Source organism: Ascaphus truei, unplaced genomic scaffold (genome assembly GCF_040206685.1).
Source record: "Ascaphus truei isolate aAscTru1 unplaced genomic scaffold, aAscTru1.hap1 HAP1_SCAFFOLD_3474, whole genome shotgun sequence".
NCBI lineage: Eukaryota > Metazoa > Chordata > Amphibia > Anura > Ascaphidae > Ascaphus > Ascaphus truei.
In genome coordinates this window covers 1-18,640 of record NW_027456480.1, presented here as the reverse complement: position 1 = coordinate 18,640, position 18,640 = coordinate 1, and the positions used below count along the sequence as shown (strand labels likewise).

At 45.2% G+C, this 18,640-nt stretch overlaps 1 protein-coding gene across 1 annotated transcript; it reads right to left on the bottom strand.

Moving 5' to 3' along the window:
* Positions 1 to 414: 414 nt before the first annotated feature.
* Positions 415 to 10,627, bottom strand: LOC142483636 (thromboxane-A synthase-like; the record flags this gene model as incomplete). Its single annotated transcript, XM_075583653.1, has 6 exons — positions 415 to 566; positions 4,853 to 4,941; positions 7,107 to 7,223; positions 7,774 to 7,870; positions 9,375 to 9,427; positions 10,534 to 10,627. Coding segments are annotated over 6 exons (602 nt in total), but the record flags the coding sequence as incomplete, so codon positions are not given.
* Positions 10,628 to 18,640: the final 8,013 nt, after the last annotated feature.

Genomic DNA, 18,640 nt, shown 5'->3' with positions numbered 1-18,640 from the left:
AGGATAAAGAAAACACTTGATTAAATTAAAAGGCAGACACAGATTTGCTTTTAGTTAAGATGTGTTCAAGGACTCAAATAGATTGTTAGAATGTTTACAAAAAGTCGTTTTTTTGGCCGGCTTGGAGGTATTGCACTTTGTTATTAAAAAGCCCAACACATCTTGTTAGAGATTAAAATTGAATACTTTTACTTCTAAGCTTTACATTTATAAATTACAGAGTTATTATAACAGGGTGTAAAGGCAAATTGGTATGTCAATGAGTTTAATTCTAATGCGAAAACTTTCACCACCACCCTTTAATGACATGATTTGCCGTTCCATGGTTAACCGTTTAGGTTATTTAGGATCAGGCGCCCAAGCACCTCTCTCCCCCCCACCCCCCACCCCCTCTCCCCCCCACCACACACTTACACGACATCAGCACAAGAGGTTTGAATGGGGTGAAAAGTTCCAGGAACCTCTTGCTGTTCTGCACTAAGGGATGGTCCGGGTCTTTCTGAGAGTCAACCTGGGTCCCGAATGCCACACTCGCTACCGCATCCATGGTGAAACAGGCGTAACACCTGCAAGGGAAAGAAAAGAGCGGGTGTAACCCCTTCCCCGCCGAGTGAAAATCCTACCTGCCGTTATTCTGCTTTTCCATGCTGAATCCCCCTTTGTTCTGTATTAACACAGAAATCAGGGCAACTTAATGCTGAATTCTTAACCTTCGCTGCTAGAGGCAAGCATCACTTTGTTTTGCATGGTATTGTGAAAGGGTTAAGATCGTATGTGGCTAGTTTGACACTGAAATGGTAACCATGATTCGAGTACACTATCCAGCCCATGCCAGATTGATTATTCTGTTGAAAAAAATTGAAAATTGATAGCCAATTTACCGTATTTTTTTTTCCCTTGGAGAGTCCATCCATGACAGTGCTCACCAATGGATTAAGTTCCACCCTCCAGCTGAGATAGCACTGAAATTTCTACCTGTGGGAGGACCTATAAATAGCCCCTCCTTTCCTCCCCAGGTAGTCTCAGGTCAAAAGCTGAAATATATCAATGGAAACATTAATATAATTTTAGACATAACTTTGGGAGGGGATTGGTGAGCACTGCCATGGACGGACTCTCCATGAAAATAAAATTACGGTAAGTTGGGTATCAATTTTCTATTTTGCTGGTTGTCCCCATGGCAGTGGCCAGCAATGGGACTTGCCAAAGCAGTACCCACATACAAAAAGGGGGGGGGGGGGTGTCCTAGAACAAACACTACACTCCTTGTCACTCAAATATAATCTTTTATTTAAGTTGTGACAATTATCTGCAGGACCCTCCTGCCAAAGCATGCATCTACAGAGACATGTACATCCACAGAATAGTACTTAATAAAACGTACGAATTCTATATTAACGCCCTGCAGAAATCTGTGCAGGAAGCCTGCACCTTTGCTGTGCTGAATGTAGCCCTGTCTCTCGCAGAATGGGCTTTTACCAGCACTGGGCTTGAATTTTCTGAATAGTATAGGCCTCCTTGATAGCCATTAAGATCTAGTGACTTATCGTAGACTGAGGCTGCTTGCCCCTTCATTCATCTCTTTGGAAGGATGAACAGCCGCTCTGACCTCCAAAATCCTTCTGTTCTGGAAAGGTAGAGTTTTAAACACCTTACCATGTCTAAAGTATGTAGAATTCGTTTTTTGTCATTTGTTTCGGGCAAAATTAGAGTAATATTACCTCCTGGTTGGGAAGGGATTTTGAAACATCCTTGGCTAATTAGAATTGAATTGGCCTCAAGACGACCTTGTCTTGATGGAAGATCAGAGAAAGTTCCTTTACCGACAATGCCTGTAATTCACCAATCCTACGTGCCAACGTCACTGTTGTCAACAGGACCGTCTTTAACGTTAGGTCCGTATCTGAAGCTTGAGAAGCTTCTCAATGGGGCATGTGTTTAGAGCCCGTAATACTAATGGTAAATCCCAAAAATGAACTGGATCCTTATTGTGGTCTGATTTTTTTCAAAGCTTGAGAATCGACCTATGAGATCTATGGCAGCCAAGTGCTTTCCTAGCAGTGCTGATAGTGTGGACACTGGTACCATCAGTGAGCTAGTGCTGAATCCCAGCTCTAGACCCTCTTAAAGGAGCTCCAGAATTGTGAGAGGAAGAGGTTCCAAGAAGCTTACATTTTTGTGTTGACACCACAGAGGGAATCACTGTCAGAATCTATGGTACACTGTAGAAGTCGTTTTCTTCCTTGCCACCATCAAGGATTGTACCACCTTGTGTGACAGCTCTCTGGATCTGAGCAGTTCCAGTTCAACCTCCATGCCTCTGGATTGTGGTGCTACACTGTACCCTGGGATAGCAGGCCTTAAAACACTGGCAGTTGCCATGGTTTATCTGCCAAGAGTTGGATAATGTGTGGGAACCAGACTCTGCATGGCCTATTTCAGGAGTATTGCAACCACCTCTGCCAACACTTGGTATCAGGGGAATTGGTCGAGGTAGTGGAATATTTGTATTCCCTCCTTCCTTAACTCGGCGATGAGTTTTATTAACACCCTTGTGAATGTTCTCAGCAAAGTCGAGAGGCAAAAGGGAAGCGTTTTGAATTTGATAGTGCTTTACCCCTATCGCAAATTTTAGATACCTTTTGTATCATAGATACCTTTTGTGTCCAACATATGGGCATGCAGAAGTACTGTAGGTATCATTCAGATCTACTGCCCTGGTCCTCTACTGAAGTAATGGTCTTGCAGGACTCCATCTTGAACCGTCTTACTTTGACAAGTTTGTTTACTCCCCTTAGGTCTAGTATGGACCTGAATTTTCCATTTGCCTTCTTGTCGCGGAACATTGGCGAGTAGATACCTCGATATTTCTCTTGTGGCGAAACCGGATGGATCACTCGGTCGTTCAACAGCTGTTAGACAATGTTGGTTAGGCCTCCCTGGCCAGCTTGTTTCCTGGCCATCAGAATCTTAGAAACTTCTGTCTTCCAGATAACGTCTTGAACTCCAGACAACATCCCCTACCGACAACGTTGAGCATCCAGGAAACTAATAGTTTGTGCCCAAATGTTCTGAAATTGCCAGAGTCTTCATCCTACATGGGATGTTTGAGTTCTCCTCAGCTCATGTGAACTTTCCCAGTTATTCTATATTGGGGTCCACATTCCCTCGGCCCACGAATGAGAGCTCTGGCCTCTGCGCCATGATGTTGCTCTTGAGGAACCCCTTCCGGACCTATAAGTTCACATGCCTCGGCCGTTAGACCTCTCACTCTTGAGGTCGAAAAAAAACCAAGACTTACCTCTGGAGGTTCTCTCAATGATGGAATCTAGTTTCCTGCCATTTGCAGCATGGCCTCCCAATGGCCCCCAGAACAGCAAACTCCTCGGAGTGTGGACGTCTGGTCTTCAGCGGGAGAGAGAGGCAGACAACTTCTGTGGATCGACTACTAGGTAATCAGGTAAGCCCCCTTCTATATTATAGAAAACACCTAACAGCTACCTCAGGTACGGTACGACAGAAAGTAAGACTACCTGTGGAGGGAAGGAGGGGCTATTTATAGGTCCTCCCACAGGTAAATATTTCTGTCCTATCTCAGCTGGAGGGTGGAACTTAACGCATTGTTGACCACTGTCATGGAAGCAGCCAGGAAATACATTGAGTTTCTTCTTTCTCCTGGATACAATATCCCTTCATGTGAATAGAATATTAAAGGTGCAGACCCATGTAGGAACAAATGTAACAAATTGACAGTGAAGTTTTACATTGTCAAAAGCAGGGCAATTGATGCTGTGATCAGACAAGTATAAGACTTTTTACATCATTCATCCTGGAAATGTTTGGAAACATTGAAACCCGAGAGGCTTCTGCTTCCTACGCTGATCTTTTCTGAAAGGTATTAAGTACCAGGATTGAGACTATTCAACAGATAAATCTCAATAATTCAGGTGTAAGTGGTTAAAGTGATGCACTAAAACATTTATTTTATTTTATTTTCACACCTGAAGTAATGCTACTTCCCCCCTCCCCCCCCCCCACTTCAACGCAATTCTAATTCCACATTCTTTAGAAAGAAAACAGATTTGTGTCACATACACGATTGGCCACAAGGAACATATGTGAAAGGGGTTAGCGAGACTAGCGACAACGTGGACATCACAATTGTTTCGCACTTTCCCGCGAGGCACTAAAATGAGTGCGCACACCCCAAAAATGATCACCCCAATTACGCTGCCACCGCCAGGATTTATCAAAAGGTCTTAAAATCTAAGGCACCCTCGGTCCCCGTTGCCATCAGAAATATTCATACATTTAACAAGCACAATTAGGCAAATCAGGGTGGTATAAAGTGTCCAAAAATGAGAATACTCCCTTAAAAAAAAAAGTAGAGACGTTTAATTAGAGCTCAAAGACTTTTCTTATTAAGGGACCGTTCCAAGGATAATCCCCCCTTTTTTTCAGCATAGGTGAGAAGCATGGGGCCCCCCCAAGTTATAAAAGAGACCCATGCAGAACTGCCATCTTGGTCCCCTAAAGGTGGTCACAACGGACAGGGAGTTTAAACACTGTAACATGAGCGTTCCTGTCCTTATCTCACCCGTATCCTGCCTCCCAGCTAAATTGGCTATTTAATGAGTAAAAGAAGTGCGTAAATCAAATTACCTTATCATAAGGTAAAGCAAAAGAGATTAGCAATCACTCACTCTCCCTGCAGATTTCCCATTGTAAATAAAAAGAATATTTTCATTTTTCAGACCAGGAGTTACAGTCGCCAGTGGCAGCAAAGTGACTTAGATTCTAATGCCGCAGTTATTAGCAGCAGAGTCCGCGGTCAGAGGTCAGGGGCAGTTACCTTTGCACATTACACGGCTCTCCGGAGTCTGCAAATCCCAGTAGGTTACTCACCAACACGTCACAAGCATCGTTTATTAGGGGGCACATCTAGGGGATGAAGGAGGAAGGGAGCTTAGTGTGTGAGGGAAGGATGGGGGAGGGCGAGAGAGCGAGATGGTAGAGGGAGCGAGAGAGAGCGAGATGGGAGAGGGAGATGGGAGAGGGAGATGGGAGAGAGAAAGCGAGAGAGAGCGAGATGGGAGAGGAAGAGCGCGCGAGATGGGAGAGGAAGAGCGCGCGAGATGGGAGAGGAAGAGCGCGCGAGATGGGAGAGGAAGAGCGCGCGAGATGGGAGAGGAAGAGCGCGCGAGATGGGAGAGGAAGAGCGCGCGAGATGGGAGAGGAAGAGCGCGCGAGATGGGAGAGGAAGAGCGCGCGAGATGGGAGAGGAAGAGCGCGCGAGATGGGAGAGGAAGAGCGCGCGAGATGGGAGAGGAAGAGCGCGCGAGATGGGAGAGGAAGAGCGCGCGAGATGGGAGAGGAAGAGCGCGCGAGATGGGAGAGGAAGAGCGCGCGAGATGGGAGAGGAAGAGCGCGCGAGATTGGAGAGGAAGAGCGCGCGAGATTGGAGAGGAAGAGCGCGCGAGATGGGAGAGGAAGAGCGCGCGAGATGGGAGAGGAAGAGCGCGCGAGATGGGAGAGGAAGAGCGCGCGAGATGGGAGAGGAAGAGCGCGAGAGATGGGAAAGGAAGAGCGCGAGATGGGAGTGAGAGAGCGCGCGAGATGGGAGAGGAAGAGCGCGCGAGATGGGAGAGGAAGAGCACGTGAGATTGGAGAGGAAGAGCACGCGAGATTGGAGAGGAAGAGCGCGCGAGATGGGAGTGGAAGAGCGCGAGATGGGAGAGAGAGAATGCGCGCGAGATGGGAGAGGAAGAGTGCGCGAGATGGGAGAGGAAGAGCGCGAGATGGGAGAGAGAGAGCGCGCGAGATGGGAGAGGAAGAGCGCGCGAGATGGGAGAGGAAGAGCGCGCGAGATTGGAGAGGAAGAGCGCGCGAGATGGGAGAGGAAGAGCGCGAGATGGGAGAGAGAGAGCGCGCGAGATGGGAGAGGAAGAGCGCGTGAGATGGGAGAGGAAGAGCGCGAGATGGGAGAGAGAGAGCGCGTGAGATGGGAGAGGAAGAGTGCGCGAGATGGGAGAGGAAGAGAGCACGAGATGGGAGAGGAAGAGAGCGCGAGATGGGAGAGGGAGAGAGAGCGCGAGATGGGAGAGAGAGCGCGAGATGGGAGAGAGAGCGCAAGATGGGAGAGAGAGCGCGAGGAGAGAGAGCGCAAGATGGGAGAGAGAGCGCGAGATGGGAGAGAGAGCGCGAGATGGGAGAGAGCGCGAGATGGGAGAGAGAGCGCGAGATGGGAGAGGGAGCGCGAGATGGGAGAGGGAGAGCGAGATGGGAGAGGGAGAGAGAGCGAGATGGGCGAGGAATAGAGAGAGAGAGCACGAGATGGGAGAGAGTGAGAGATGTGAGAGAGAGCAAGAGATGGGAGAGAGAGCGAGAGATGGGAGAGAGAGAGAGCAAGAGATGGGAGAGAGAGAGCGATATGGGAGAGAGAGAGGGAGAGTGAGAGGGAGTCTGGATGAAGGATGAGAGAGAGAGGGATGTGCAGGATGGAGGGATATTGGGAGTGAGATGGAGACAGGTAGAGTGAGAGAGATTTATTTATAAAATGTGCTACCAGGAAGTAATACATTGAGAGTAAGGCCAGGTCCCCGCTGGCTACTGCAGTGCCCGCTGTGGTGGACACTGCAGGGACAAGAGCTGCCCCACAATGGGGCCAGGCCCGCTGCGAGGGGGGACTACCGCGCTGCGCCAACAGAAACTCCTGCTCTCAAGAAAATTGAGAGCAGGAGTCGCGACGGAGCGCTAGGCCACGCACCCCGGCGGTTCAGCCAATGAGGGCAAACCTGCTGGGTGACATCATGGTCGCTCCCCCGTCACGCCACCCCCCTGTCTTTCCTCCTGCAGCTCTCTGCAGACCGGGGGACTCGGCTGCACGCGCCGCCTGCCTCGCAGGCGCGCGTGCTGCGCAGGCAGCGGGCCGCGGCCTTTAGCAGGGCAGTCACACTGGCCCAGGGTTAGGGATATGCCAAGGACAGGACAGAGTAGCACCGATATCTTACTCTCGTGGGTAGCGGCCATGGTGGTTGTCTGGGCAATGGTCACCCTTTCTTGGGATGAGCGTCTGTTCATGCCCTGGTATGACACAGTTATCTCACCTCTTTCATGCGGGTGGCGCTGAAGGACGGTGTCAGCACACTGCGCACGCGCTTCCACTGGTCGTCTCGCAGGCACAGGAGACTGTCACTCATTGGCTTGGTCACCATGTTCAGCTTCTGCGAGCAGACAGCAGAGGGGGGCAGGTTAAGCAGAGACACGAACCCCTTGTCCCATCAGCCCTCCCCGATATTCAGGGATGTATCTTTTCCATTATCATAAGAATAACCCACTCACCCATTAATAAATGTATATAGCAACAACCCCTTTAATTTACCAATACTACTTTACTCTGATATGCTTTGCAATGTGTTTCATACCCCTCTAGCACCAAGAAGTTATTTTTCTAAGGCCAAAGAGTGCAGCTCCCTTTTACTTGCTGCCAGGTTTTATGTTACATTGTTACAGATATAAATATATTAATATTTTGTCATCTCTCTTTTTTTTGTTTTTTTTTACTTATTTAGAATAAAGAATATTGCAGTCAGTTTGGTCCCTGCCCTGAAGAGCTTACAATTAAATGTTCTTAGGCACAGGCAAAGTGGCTTGCTTATGGTGACGAGTGGGTGCTGCAGTAAAATCGGTTTAGCTGTACAAAGCCAGTGCAGTTACTTTTAAACCGCTCCTGCGCCTCCCATCAGAGAGAGCTCCCCCCGTCCCCCAACTCACCATCCTATTTCTGAAGTTGCCGAAATCCTTTTGCAGAACCTGTTTGATGGCCTCGGGTTCACATAACAGAATCATAGCACGCCGCCCCATGTAATATCTGCAGGAGAGGAGACAGAACCGCTGGTCAGCGTTTGATGTACTAATGCAGGAGTGGCCAACTCCAGTCCTCAAGGGCCACCAACTGGCAAGGTTTTAAGGAAATCCCTACTTCAGCACAGGCAGCTCAATCAGTGGGTCAGTCATTGATTGAGCCGCCTGTGCTGAAGCAGGAATATCCTTACAATCGGACCTGTTGGTGGCCCTTGAGGAAGGGAGTTGCCCACTCCTGTAATAATGGGTAAACAGTACCACTACTTTCTCAATTACAAAGCATCACTTTCACGTAGTCTACAGAATACGCTAGTCTGACAAATTGCATCGTAATATAAAACTGGCTTCCTACAACACATTGTATCATCTATCAAGCAAACCCAGTTTACGATCTTGTTGACAGTGGTTGAGCTAACGTTTAAAGAGTACCAGTGCTGTGTGTTAATGCAGGAGATCCAATCCTTTTATTAAATGGGTGTTACTTTTGAATGCCATTTTTAAAAGGCTTAAGCCATATAAATTGACAAGAAGGGAGAGGAAATGTCTTTTCTTTTTTTCAATTGTATCCAGCGGGCCTCCTGGGGCTGAACTATGTTTTTTGTTTAATTTCGTGGTGCCCCCGTTTCTTAGATATTTACCTTTTCATGTGCTGGTGTATCCGGTCACTGGAAATTAATATGGCTGTCATCTAAGCCTCATTCTCCAAGCCAATAGGAAGCTTGACTAAGCATGCCACAGCTAGCTGGTCTCAGTTGATTTTGGGAGGGTAGTGACCCCTCCCCCCTCCCCCAAGGTTTAAGCTTGCCCCTCCCCACTCTCCAAGTTGACAGGTCAGTTTTTATTTTGCCAGGTTACGACAGATCCAATGTGATCATTCTTCCTGTAATTATACAGGTTAATAAGAATTTTTACCCAGGGAGTGTTAGGACCTGCTACGGTCATGCCTTGAAAGTGGCAGCAGGCTTAAGACGCTTTGGCCAAAGGGTTAAACTAAATGACCATTTTTTCAAGAGAATATATAAGTATTGCACTGTGTATTTTTGTCACATTGGAAGTAGCTTTGGGCATCTTTGTCAGTTTTTTGTTGTATAAATGAATATGGCTGCCATCTAAGCCCCACTCTCCAAGCCAATAGGAAGCTTGACCAAGCATGCCATAGCTAGCTTCCTATTGGATGGCACGAGCAGCCACCTACGATTTTACTTTCATTTTACCACGCACATAAAATAGGTAAATATCTTGGGAACCGGGAAGGTCCCCAGAGTTAGGAATAGTGCAGTTAATCTCCAGGAAAATCCCCCACACCCCCAGATCCGATAAAAATTCCCAAAATGGCGGCATTGCTGCTTTAAAACCTAATAGGCGCACGCTTCAAGCACGGCTTCCCGACTTTTTATTAAACCATTATGCAGGTTTGTCGTGTGCTCTATGAAAGTGATGTGCAGTGTGTACTAGTGTAGGCGAACGCTGCTCTCCAGACACACACACACACGCGGTGCAAAGTGGCTCACCCACAGATTGGCCCATACTTCTGTATTAGTTGCTTGTCTCCCTCCCAAAATCCCTGGGGAAAGAAATACACGTCATAGCCGTATCATGGATATTACCCCACTTCACGGAGCGCAAATGCAGCGGCATATAGTTACACAAAGTGGAAATGCCTACACTTCCAGAAATATGATGGTAAAAGGCCAGTGGTGAATAGGTTTGAGTTACTGGCTCCCTTGTAAATCAATTTCTTCTTAATGAAGCAAGGGGTCGCTTCCAGAAAAACAAATGTATTCGAGTTCTCCAGTAATTACAAAGTTCATAAGCAAGGGGCTGGGAGTGTATGTACAGAGATATTAAAGCTGCAGTTCAGTCTTTTTTTTTTTTTTTTTACATTTATTTTTTTACTTCAATAGTTTCATGTGTGCAATCTCTAATTAGCTAAAGAACTGTATAGCTGCAGGTCAATTCGTTCTCCATGTATTGATAGGTCGAAATTTGGTGACATATTAAAAGCTGGCATTTGTTTATAATCTGCTTGACTGGCAGTGGAAGCTCATGAATATTCATGAGCATTCCTGCACTTACAAGTGCTAGAGGAAGGGCAGGGCTGACAAAGGGGTGTGCCAGGGCTTGTGACAGGACATGAAGGGGCAGTGCCTTAGCAAATGGCTGTTAAAATAGAATACAAGAAAATTGGTCTTTCAAAGTTGTTTTTTTAAAAACAGAAAATGCTAAAAGTATTTTTTCTTACTACAGAACTGATTTATTAAAAAAAACCACACATGCAGGATATTGACTGAACTGCAGCTTTAAGCATGATCATTTTATGGGGGATGGAAGTGTAGCGAGATAATCATCACCAGGTTACCATGTTATTAGTTCTATAGAGATACTAAGTAGCAGTGTATAGAGATATTCATTACACAGAGCTGCACGCTCATATTCTGTCAGCCTGAAGTATACAGAGCTAATTGGCATAATTATATAGTGAAATGTGATCATATTCACAGGGGTTGAAGTGTATTGAGATGCTCATCTTATAGTCCATGTAGTATAGTTTGTCATTGCATGGAGGTGGAATTAGAGCAGATAAAATCCTTCTGATAGTCCTACCCCCAGCATTGCCCTGTAGGCCCCTCTGACAGTGGAGCAGCTCATGAAAGATGGCTCATGTCTTACCTTATGGAAGAGCAGCACGTTTCCAATGAATGGAAGAGGCTTTGGGTGCTTTATCCCAACACGCTCTAGCTGTGAGAATGCAGACACAGAATACCTGCAGGGAGAGGGGCAGAGGGAGTATTAATAAGGCACCTCAGGAGAGTGGTTACCATGAGCGTGATGCTCAGGATGAGAGATCCCCTGTTGAATTGTTCAGTGTGTAGTTAGGCTTATTATGTACACAGCTCGGAGCACATTGTTCCTGTTCTTACTAAACATTCTATAAGAAATAAATACTCTTCTCCACCTTACATAGTTACATACATAGTAGATGAGGTTGAAAAAAGACATAGGTCCATCAAGTTCAACCTATGCTAAATTTAGACAACAGATACTTTATCCTATATCTATACTTATTGATCCAGAGGAAGGCAAACAAAAACCCCATTAAGGGGAAAAAAGAATTCCTTCCTGACTCCAAGAATTGACATTCGGATTAATCCCTGGATCAACATCCTTCCCATGTATACTTATTTGGTATATACCTGTATACCTTTCCCATCTAAAAAGATGTCCAACCTTTTTTTGAACAAATCTATTGTATCTGCCATCACAGTCTCCATGGGTAATGAATTCCACATTTTAACTGCCCTTACTGTAAAGAACCCTTTTCTTTGTTGCTGGTGAAATTTCCTTTCCTCCAACCTTAAGGGATGGCCCGAGTCCTTTGTACTGCCCGTGGGATGAATAGTTCTTTTGAAAGCTCCTTGTATTGTCCCCGAATATATTTGTATATAGTTATCATATCCCCTCTTAGACGCCTCTTTTCTATTGTAAATAAATCTAATTTAGCTAGCCTCTCCTCATAAATTAGATTGTCCATCCGCTTTATTAATTTGGTGGCTCTTCTCTGCACTCTCTCTAGTTTCATAATGTCTTTTCTTAGGATTGGTGCCCAAAATTGTACTCCATATTCAAGGTGTGGTCTTACTAGTGCTTTGTAAAGGAGCATAATTATGTTTACTTCCCTTCCATCCATTGCCTGTTTGATGCAAGATAAGATCTTGTTTGCCTTTTCAGCTAATGCATGACATTGGGCACTATTGCTAAGCCTGCTGTCTACAAGCACTCCTAAATCCTTCTCCATCAAGGATTCCCCCAATACATCTCCATTTAATTTGTAAGTCGCCTTTTTATTCTTGCATCCCAAATGCATAACCTTACATTTATCTGTATTAAACCTCATTTGCCATTTACCTGCCCACGTTTCCAGTCTCTCCAAGTCCTTCTGAAGAGAAATTACATCCTGCTCTGATTCTATTACCTTACACAATTTAGTATCATCAGCAAAGATGTAGACTTTTCTCTCGATCCCAACCTCAAGGTCATTAATAAACAAGTTAAAAAGCAGGGGTCCCAGTACCGATCCCTGAGGTACTCCACTCACGACTTTAGCCCAACCTGAAAAAGTTCCATTTATGACAACCCTCTGTTGTCTGTCCTTTAACCAGTTTTCAATCCAGGTGCATATATTATTACTGAGTCCAATTGTCTTTATTTTGTACACCAACCTCTTGTGTGAAACCGTATCAAAAGCCTTTGCAAAATCTAAGTAGACCACATCAACTGCATTACCCTGGTCTAAATTCCTACTTACCTCCTCAAAGAAACAAATAAGGTTAGTTTGGCAAGATCTATCCTTCATAAATCCATGCTGACTATTACTAATAATTTTGTTTTCCATTAGGTATTCCTGAATATTATCCCATATGCAAACCTTCAAGTAGTTTCCCTACTATTGAAGTCAGGCTTACAGGTCTGTAATTTCCCGGTTGTGATCTAGCTCCCTTTTTAAATATAGGCACCACATCTGCTTTACGCCAATCTTGTGGAACTGAGCCTGTGGAAATGGAGTCCTTGAATATTAAATATAATGGTTTGGCTATTACTGAGCTTAACTCCTTGAGAACTCTTGGATGTATGCCATCGGGGCCAGGTGCCTTATTTACTTTAATTTTTTCAAGTCGCTTATGAACTTCTTCCTCAGTTAACCAATTGTTCATTAATATGGAGGTTGTGGCTTCCTCCTGCAGCATTACTATGGAACTTGATTCTTCCCTGGTAAACACAGAGGCAAAGAATGTGTTCAATACCTCAGCTTTTTCCTTATCTCCAATAATAACCTGCCTACCCATCTCACACTGAAAGGGTCCTATATTTTCTTTTCTCATTTTTTTGTTATTAAGGTACTTAAAGAACTTTTTAGGGTTGACCTTACTTTCTATTGCAATCCTTTTTTCATTATCCATTTTTGCTAATTTGATTGCCCTTTTGCAATTTTTGTTACATTCCTTATAATTCTGATACAATGTCTCCGTCCCTTCTGACTTAAAGAATCTAAACGCCTTCCTCTTCTTGTCCATTTCCTCCCTTACCTGTTTATTTAGCCACATTGGTTTTGACTTATTTCTTTTATACTTATTACCCAAGGGTATACACTGATAAGTGTGCTTTTCTAACAATGTTTTAAAGACTGCCAATTTATCTTCTACATTTTTCCCTGCAAAAACATCATCCCATTGTATTACTACTAGATTAGACCTCCGTTTATTAAAATCTGCCTTTCTAAAGTTTAAGGTCTTTGTTGAACCCAAGAAATCTATTTATTGATAATTTATTTCAAATGAGACCATGCTATGATCACTGTTACCCAAATGTTCCAGGACTTGAATATTTGTTATTGCTTCTACATTGTTTGATATGACCAAATCCAGTATTGCCCCTCTCCTGGTTGGTTCCTCAATAATTTGGGTCATATAATTGTCTTTAAGCAACCCCAAAAACCTGTTTCCTTTTGTTGTAACGCTAATCTCAACGCTAACCTTCCCTACGGAAACATCACCCTCACTGAGTGAGGAACAAACTGGTATAAGGAAATGCATGAAGCTAAACAGTAGCAGGTACAAGTAACAAGAGCTTGGCTTCTGCCCAGAGCTTCTAGAGCTTGGTAGTTGGCCAGTAGCCGACAAACACCGAATGAGACAGGAGATAAGAATCTCTTGGCCCCCCTCGTCTGCCCATTATCCTACCTGCTGTAAAACTGCAGGCCCCATTTGATCCTTGTCTTTGTTTCGTATTTGGGATTTAGCCTTAGGTCTATCCCAAGCACATTTGAATTCTCTTACGGCACCAGCCCCTACCACCTCGGTTGGGAGGCCAGATCAGAAAGCCATCACCCTTACTATAAAGAAGTCCATGCTCACATTTTCCCTCTGTCTGCCACCCCCCCGGCTTCAGAGACTAACCTCGTGTTCTAGCTCTTCTCTTTCTGAAATAGTCTTCCCTCCTTTACCTTGTTGAAACCATTTATGTATTTGAACATTTGAATCATACCCCTCCCCCATCTCTCCTCTAAGCTGTACATATTAAGGTCCTGTAGCCTTTCCTGATCAGTCTTTTGCTGGAGATCATGCACCATCTTTAAATCAGCCCTTTTTGCACGATCTGCTATTTATTTACATTGAACTGGTCTCCAGAATTGAACACTGTACTCTAGCCGAGGTCTTACAAATGATCTATACAGAGGCATTACTACTCCTCTCTCTGCATCGAATACCTCTCCCTATACTACCTAAATAGTCATCCTACCTGTATCCTATCATAAAAAAAAGCAAGAATTAAAGGGTTAAAACACCAATACACAAGTCCTGTTATTGTGCCGGATCTGAAAACTTTTAAACAATGGAGCTTGTTCCCTTGATAACTTTGTCTTTCTTTGTTCTTGAGTGTTTAAGAATTACATTAGTTTGTCTCAATATAAAAATCCTTATACTGCATTTATTCTCGAACAAAATAAGTCTAAAATAAAATATTGTTTTTTAAAAGGGGAATTGAAAAAGGGTACTGTAACAGGGACTTATCCCTGTTTAAATAAAGCTGCCTCAGAGCTCTGAGAATCCAGCAGAGATAGTTAATGGCAGCCACTAAATTAACCGGTCTCCACCTGGACTAATGAGAGCTCTGTAAAAAGCCTCATGTGAGACACGGGAGAGAGATTCCTTAGCTCACATTTGGGCTGACATAAGGAGAAGGAGGACTGCAGAGATTTTCCTCAGCACACAAGGTGCTGCAATGAGGAGAGAGTCTTGAAGCACACAGGACAGTGTGTTGACAGCAGGACACAAGGGCACAAGACCTCTATACCTGGACACAAACATTTCCACAAGGGTGCTGAGCCAAGAGAGCAGAGAGACCTTCCCCTACAGCTACAACAACAAAAACAGATAAGAGACTTTCTTGTTGGACGTGTGTGTGTGTGTTTATGTGTGTATATATATATATATATATATATATATATATATATATATATATATATATATATATATATATATATATATATATATACACATACATACATACATACATACACATATACAGTATATATATATATATATATATATATATATATATATATATATATATATACATACATACACTAGCTGATATACCCGGCGTTGCCCTGGATTGCAGGGGGGGGGGGGCGAAGGGCAGGGAGGGCGAAGGGCAGTGCGATGGGCAGGGAGGGGTGGGGGGGGGGGCGAAGGGCAGGGAGGGGTGGGGGGGGCAAAGGGCAGGGAGGGGCAAAGGGCAGGGAGGGGTGGGGGGGCGAAGGGCAGGGAGGGTTGGGGGGGCCCCAAGGGCAGGGATGGGTGGGGGGGGGGGGCCCAAGGGCAGCGACGGGTGGGGGGGGGCCCTAAGGGCAGGGAGGGGTGGGCCCCAAGGGCAGTGAAGGGTGGGGGGCCCCAAGGGCAGGGAGGGGTGGGGGGGGCCCAAGGACAAGGAGGGCTGGGGGGGCCCCAAGGGCAGGGAGGGGTGAGGGTGGGGGCCCCAAGGCAGGGGGGGGGCGAGAGCCGGGGAAGGGTGACAGCTGGGGAAGGGTGACAGCCGGGGAAGGGAGCGGCCTGTGGGAGGTGAGAGCCGGGGAAGGGTGAGAGCCGAGGGAAGGGAGCAGCCTGTGGGAGGAGAGAGCAGGAGAGAGCGTGCTCTGGGGGACCAATGAGAGCCATGGGGAGGCAGACACACCGGCCAATGAGAGCCGTGGGAGGGTGGGCGGACCGATGGACCAATCAAATGGTCTCCAGACAGTATTAGGTGATACCTTTTTTATTGGACTAACAATTTATGTCATAGGACAAGCTTTTGAGAGTTCTCCTCTCTTCTTCAGGTCAAGCAATACTGATATACAAAGGATTCAATGGCTAAAACAGTGTAGAGAGAGGAAGAAAAAAACAAAAAAACAACAGATATGTACTGTAGATAAGGTAGGGTGTTAAAAGTGTTTGAAGCCAGGGGACAGTGACAAAGAAAGGTGGGGAGGGGGAGGGATGCTGGGGGGGGGGGGGGGGAGAGAAAGTGTGGATAAGAATTGAGGCAAGCAGGATAATTACAAACAATTTTGATAGGGTGTGAGAAAACCCATGTCCGCATTAAGTCCTTTGGTTTTGGTGTCTAAGAGTCTTATAATTCTGAGTTCAACATTTATACATTTGTCCCCTGGCTTCAAACACTTTTAACACCCTGCCTTATCTACAGTACATATCTGTTGGTTTTTTTTTTCTCTTCCTCTCTCTACACTGTTTTAGCCATTGAATCCTTTGTATATCAGTATTGATTGACCTGAAGAAGAGAGGAGAACTCTCGAAAGCTTGTCCTATGACATAAATTGTTAGTCCAATAAAAAAGGTAGCACCTAATACTGAAGAATTCATTTATTCTGCACTATCGCAACTGGACTAACACGGCTATTTTCTGCTTTATATATATATATATATATATATATTGGGGGGGACTGGGAACTGGCTTAAAAGCCACAGATAGATAGGGCATTTACAGTGTTTAACGGAACAGGCAATAAAGCCTTATATTAATTTCACCCTAAAACGGTCTTCATTTGCATACCTCTGCACACATCTCTTACAGATACACTTATTTTTAAAAAGAGAATCAAACAAAGTGACACTCTGTGCCCTTGGGTGTACCGGTCATAACCACAAATGTATTTTTATTTACTATATATAGGGCCAACAATGTACATAGCACTGTACAGGGATGATATACAATACATAATACATGGATGAATACTACGGATAAAGTGCATAATACATCAAAGTAACCCTTGGGGAATAGGCGTTTCTGCGCTGAAGAGCTTACAGTCTGAGATTATAGTGCGCGCGTGGCGAGAACAGACATCTTCCCTATGAGGCGTCCATAATGCGTGTGACCAATGCAGAGCGACAACGTGGAAGATTTGTTGAAAAGACAAATGATTTCAACTTTCCGCACAATGGCCGCGTCACGGCCGTGTCACGTGAGCGGTTCAGCCAATGAGGGCAAACCGGCCTTGTGACGCGTCCGCCACGCCTCCCTATCGCCTCAGACCTCAGTGCAGGGATGGCTCGAGCGATAGGCGCGCGCGACACCAACGCTCCGTCGCGCGCCCACTATAAAAGAGCCCTAACTGGGAAACTTCTAGAGACAAAAAGTACAGGGGCCGCGCAAAGTTAATACAGCAGGGTCAGGATGGGGCGTATGCAGTGGCTCATCAGATCATGTTACAGCGCTATGCAAATGCTTCACTGCTTAAGTGACTTCAGCTTGGAAAAGCATGAGCTTGGTCAATCCCCCCTGACTCCCCCATATCCACAGCTGGTTCCTAGAGAGCACGGGAGCTTATGACGCTGCCTTCACACAGCGACTCTGCGGGGTGTGTTTCTCGCTTGTCCTGCTGCGTTAGAGTCATCCTGCGGCATTGACAGCATGAGGCCTGGCCCAGGGACCGGGGCAGCCTCCCAGAATGCTTTGCATGCTTCCCAGCCGCAAGGTAAGGGTTAACAATGTGTGCTGGAGACCCAATATGCTCCTCTATTGCAATAATAATGTTAATAATATATTCATTTATTTTCTCTCTAGAGTTTCTGGGTCAACATTTTGAATTAAATAGAAGTAGCTGTGTTAGTCCAGTTGCGATAGTGGAAGAAAGTGGTGTTCTGTACCATGGAGAAACGCTTTCATTTTGCATTCGGTGATTATACAACCAGAGGCATCATGATTGTGGAGAAATTTAAGTTAAAAAGAGGCATTTGCCCTCTTTCAAAATGGCCACTGGGCAGCGTCCTGCCTTTGGGCCAATAGATAACTTCTACTGATAGGTAACAGCCTCAGAGATAGTCTTCAGCCATTTTAAATTCCCCAAGCTGCTGGCACATCAAAGTTACTTATTCTCTGTAAAGTGTGGTTCTGATCGTTATAACCTCAAAACCAAAAAGCAAAGTAGGCTGACACCTAGGTGCAAATGTAAGGCTATATATAACAATAGATTAATACATTTAGTGGTAAAAATATATTTCAAATAAATAAAGTGACATTTAGGTGTCTGCCCAGAGGAAATGGTCAAATTCATGAAAAAGTGCTTTAAAAAAACCAAATGTATGTTTTATTATACTTGTTTTAAATAAAGCTATTTATGGTTTACCATTTTGAGAAATATGTCCCAAAAATATTGGCCTATGTACAGTATGAATACAAAAATGTGTGTTTAGACGCCCCGCTCGGTTTTCGGTGCAGAACAGTTTCTTACATCTGATGCAGGATATTAGACTTACGCCACTTCAGATGTAGAGGATTTTGGGGGGCAACGGTGTCTGTAACATTCCTATGTGCTGCGTACCCCACGCTATGCTGTAATTGTGAAGCGCTTTGAGTCCCATTGGGAGAAAAGCGCTAAATGAAATAAAGTTATTATTATTATCAGGGCTCAACAAATTGTAAAAATACGGCACTTGTCCGAAAAAAAGTCACTCTGATAGTAACCTCCCTCTCTCACCCCCCTCACTTTACCCGCTGGTCAGTCTTACTCGTGGCGGAGTAGTGCAGCATCTCCCGGCATTCTCCCGTGTCTCCCCCTGCACCTCCCGTGTCTCCCCCTGCACCTCCCGTGAAAATGGCTGCGCGGCGTCAGATGATGCCGCATTGCCATGACAACGAGACGCTTCATAACATCGTGATGTCCCGTAGCATTCCATTGTCATGGCAAAGTGGTTGTCATTTGACGCCGCGCCGCCATTTTTAT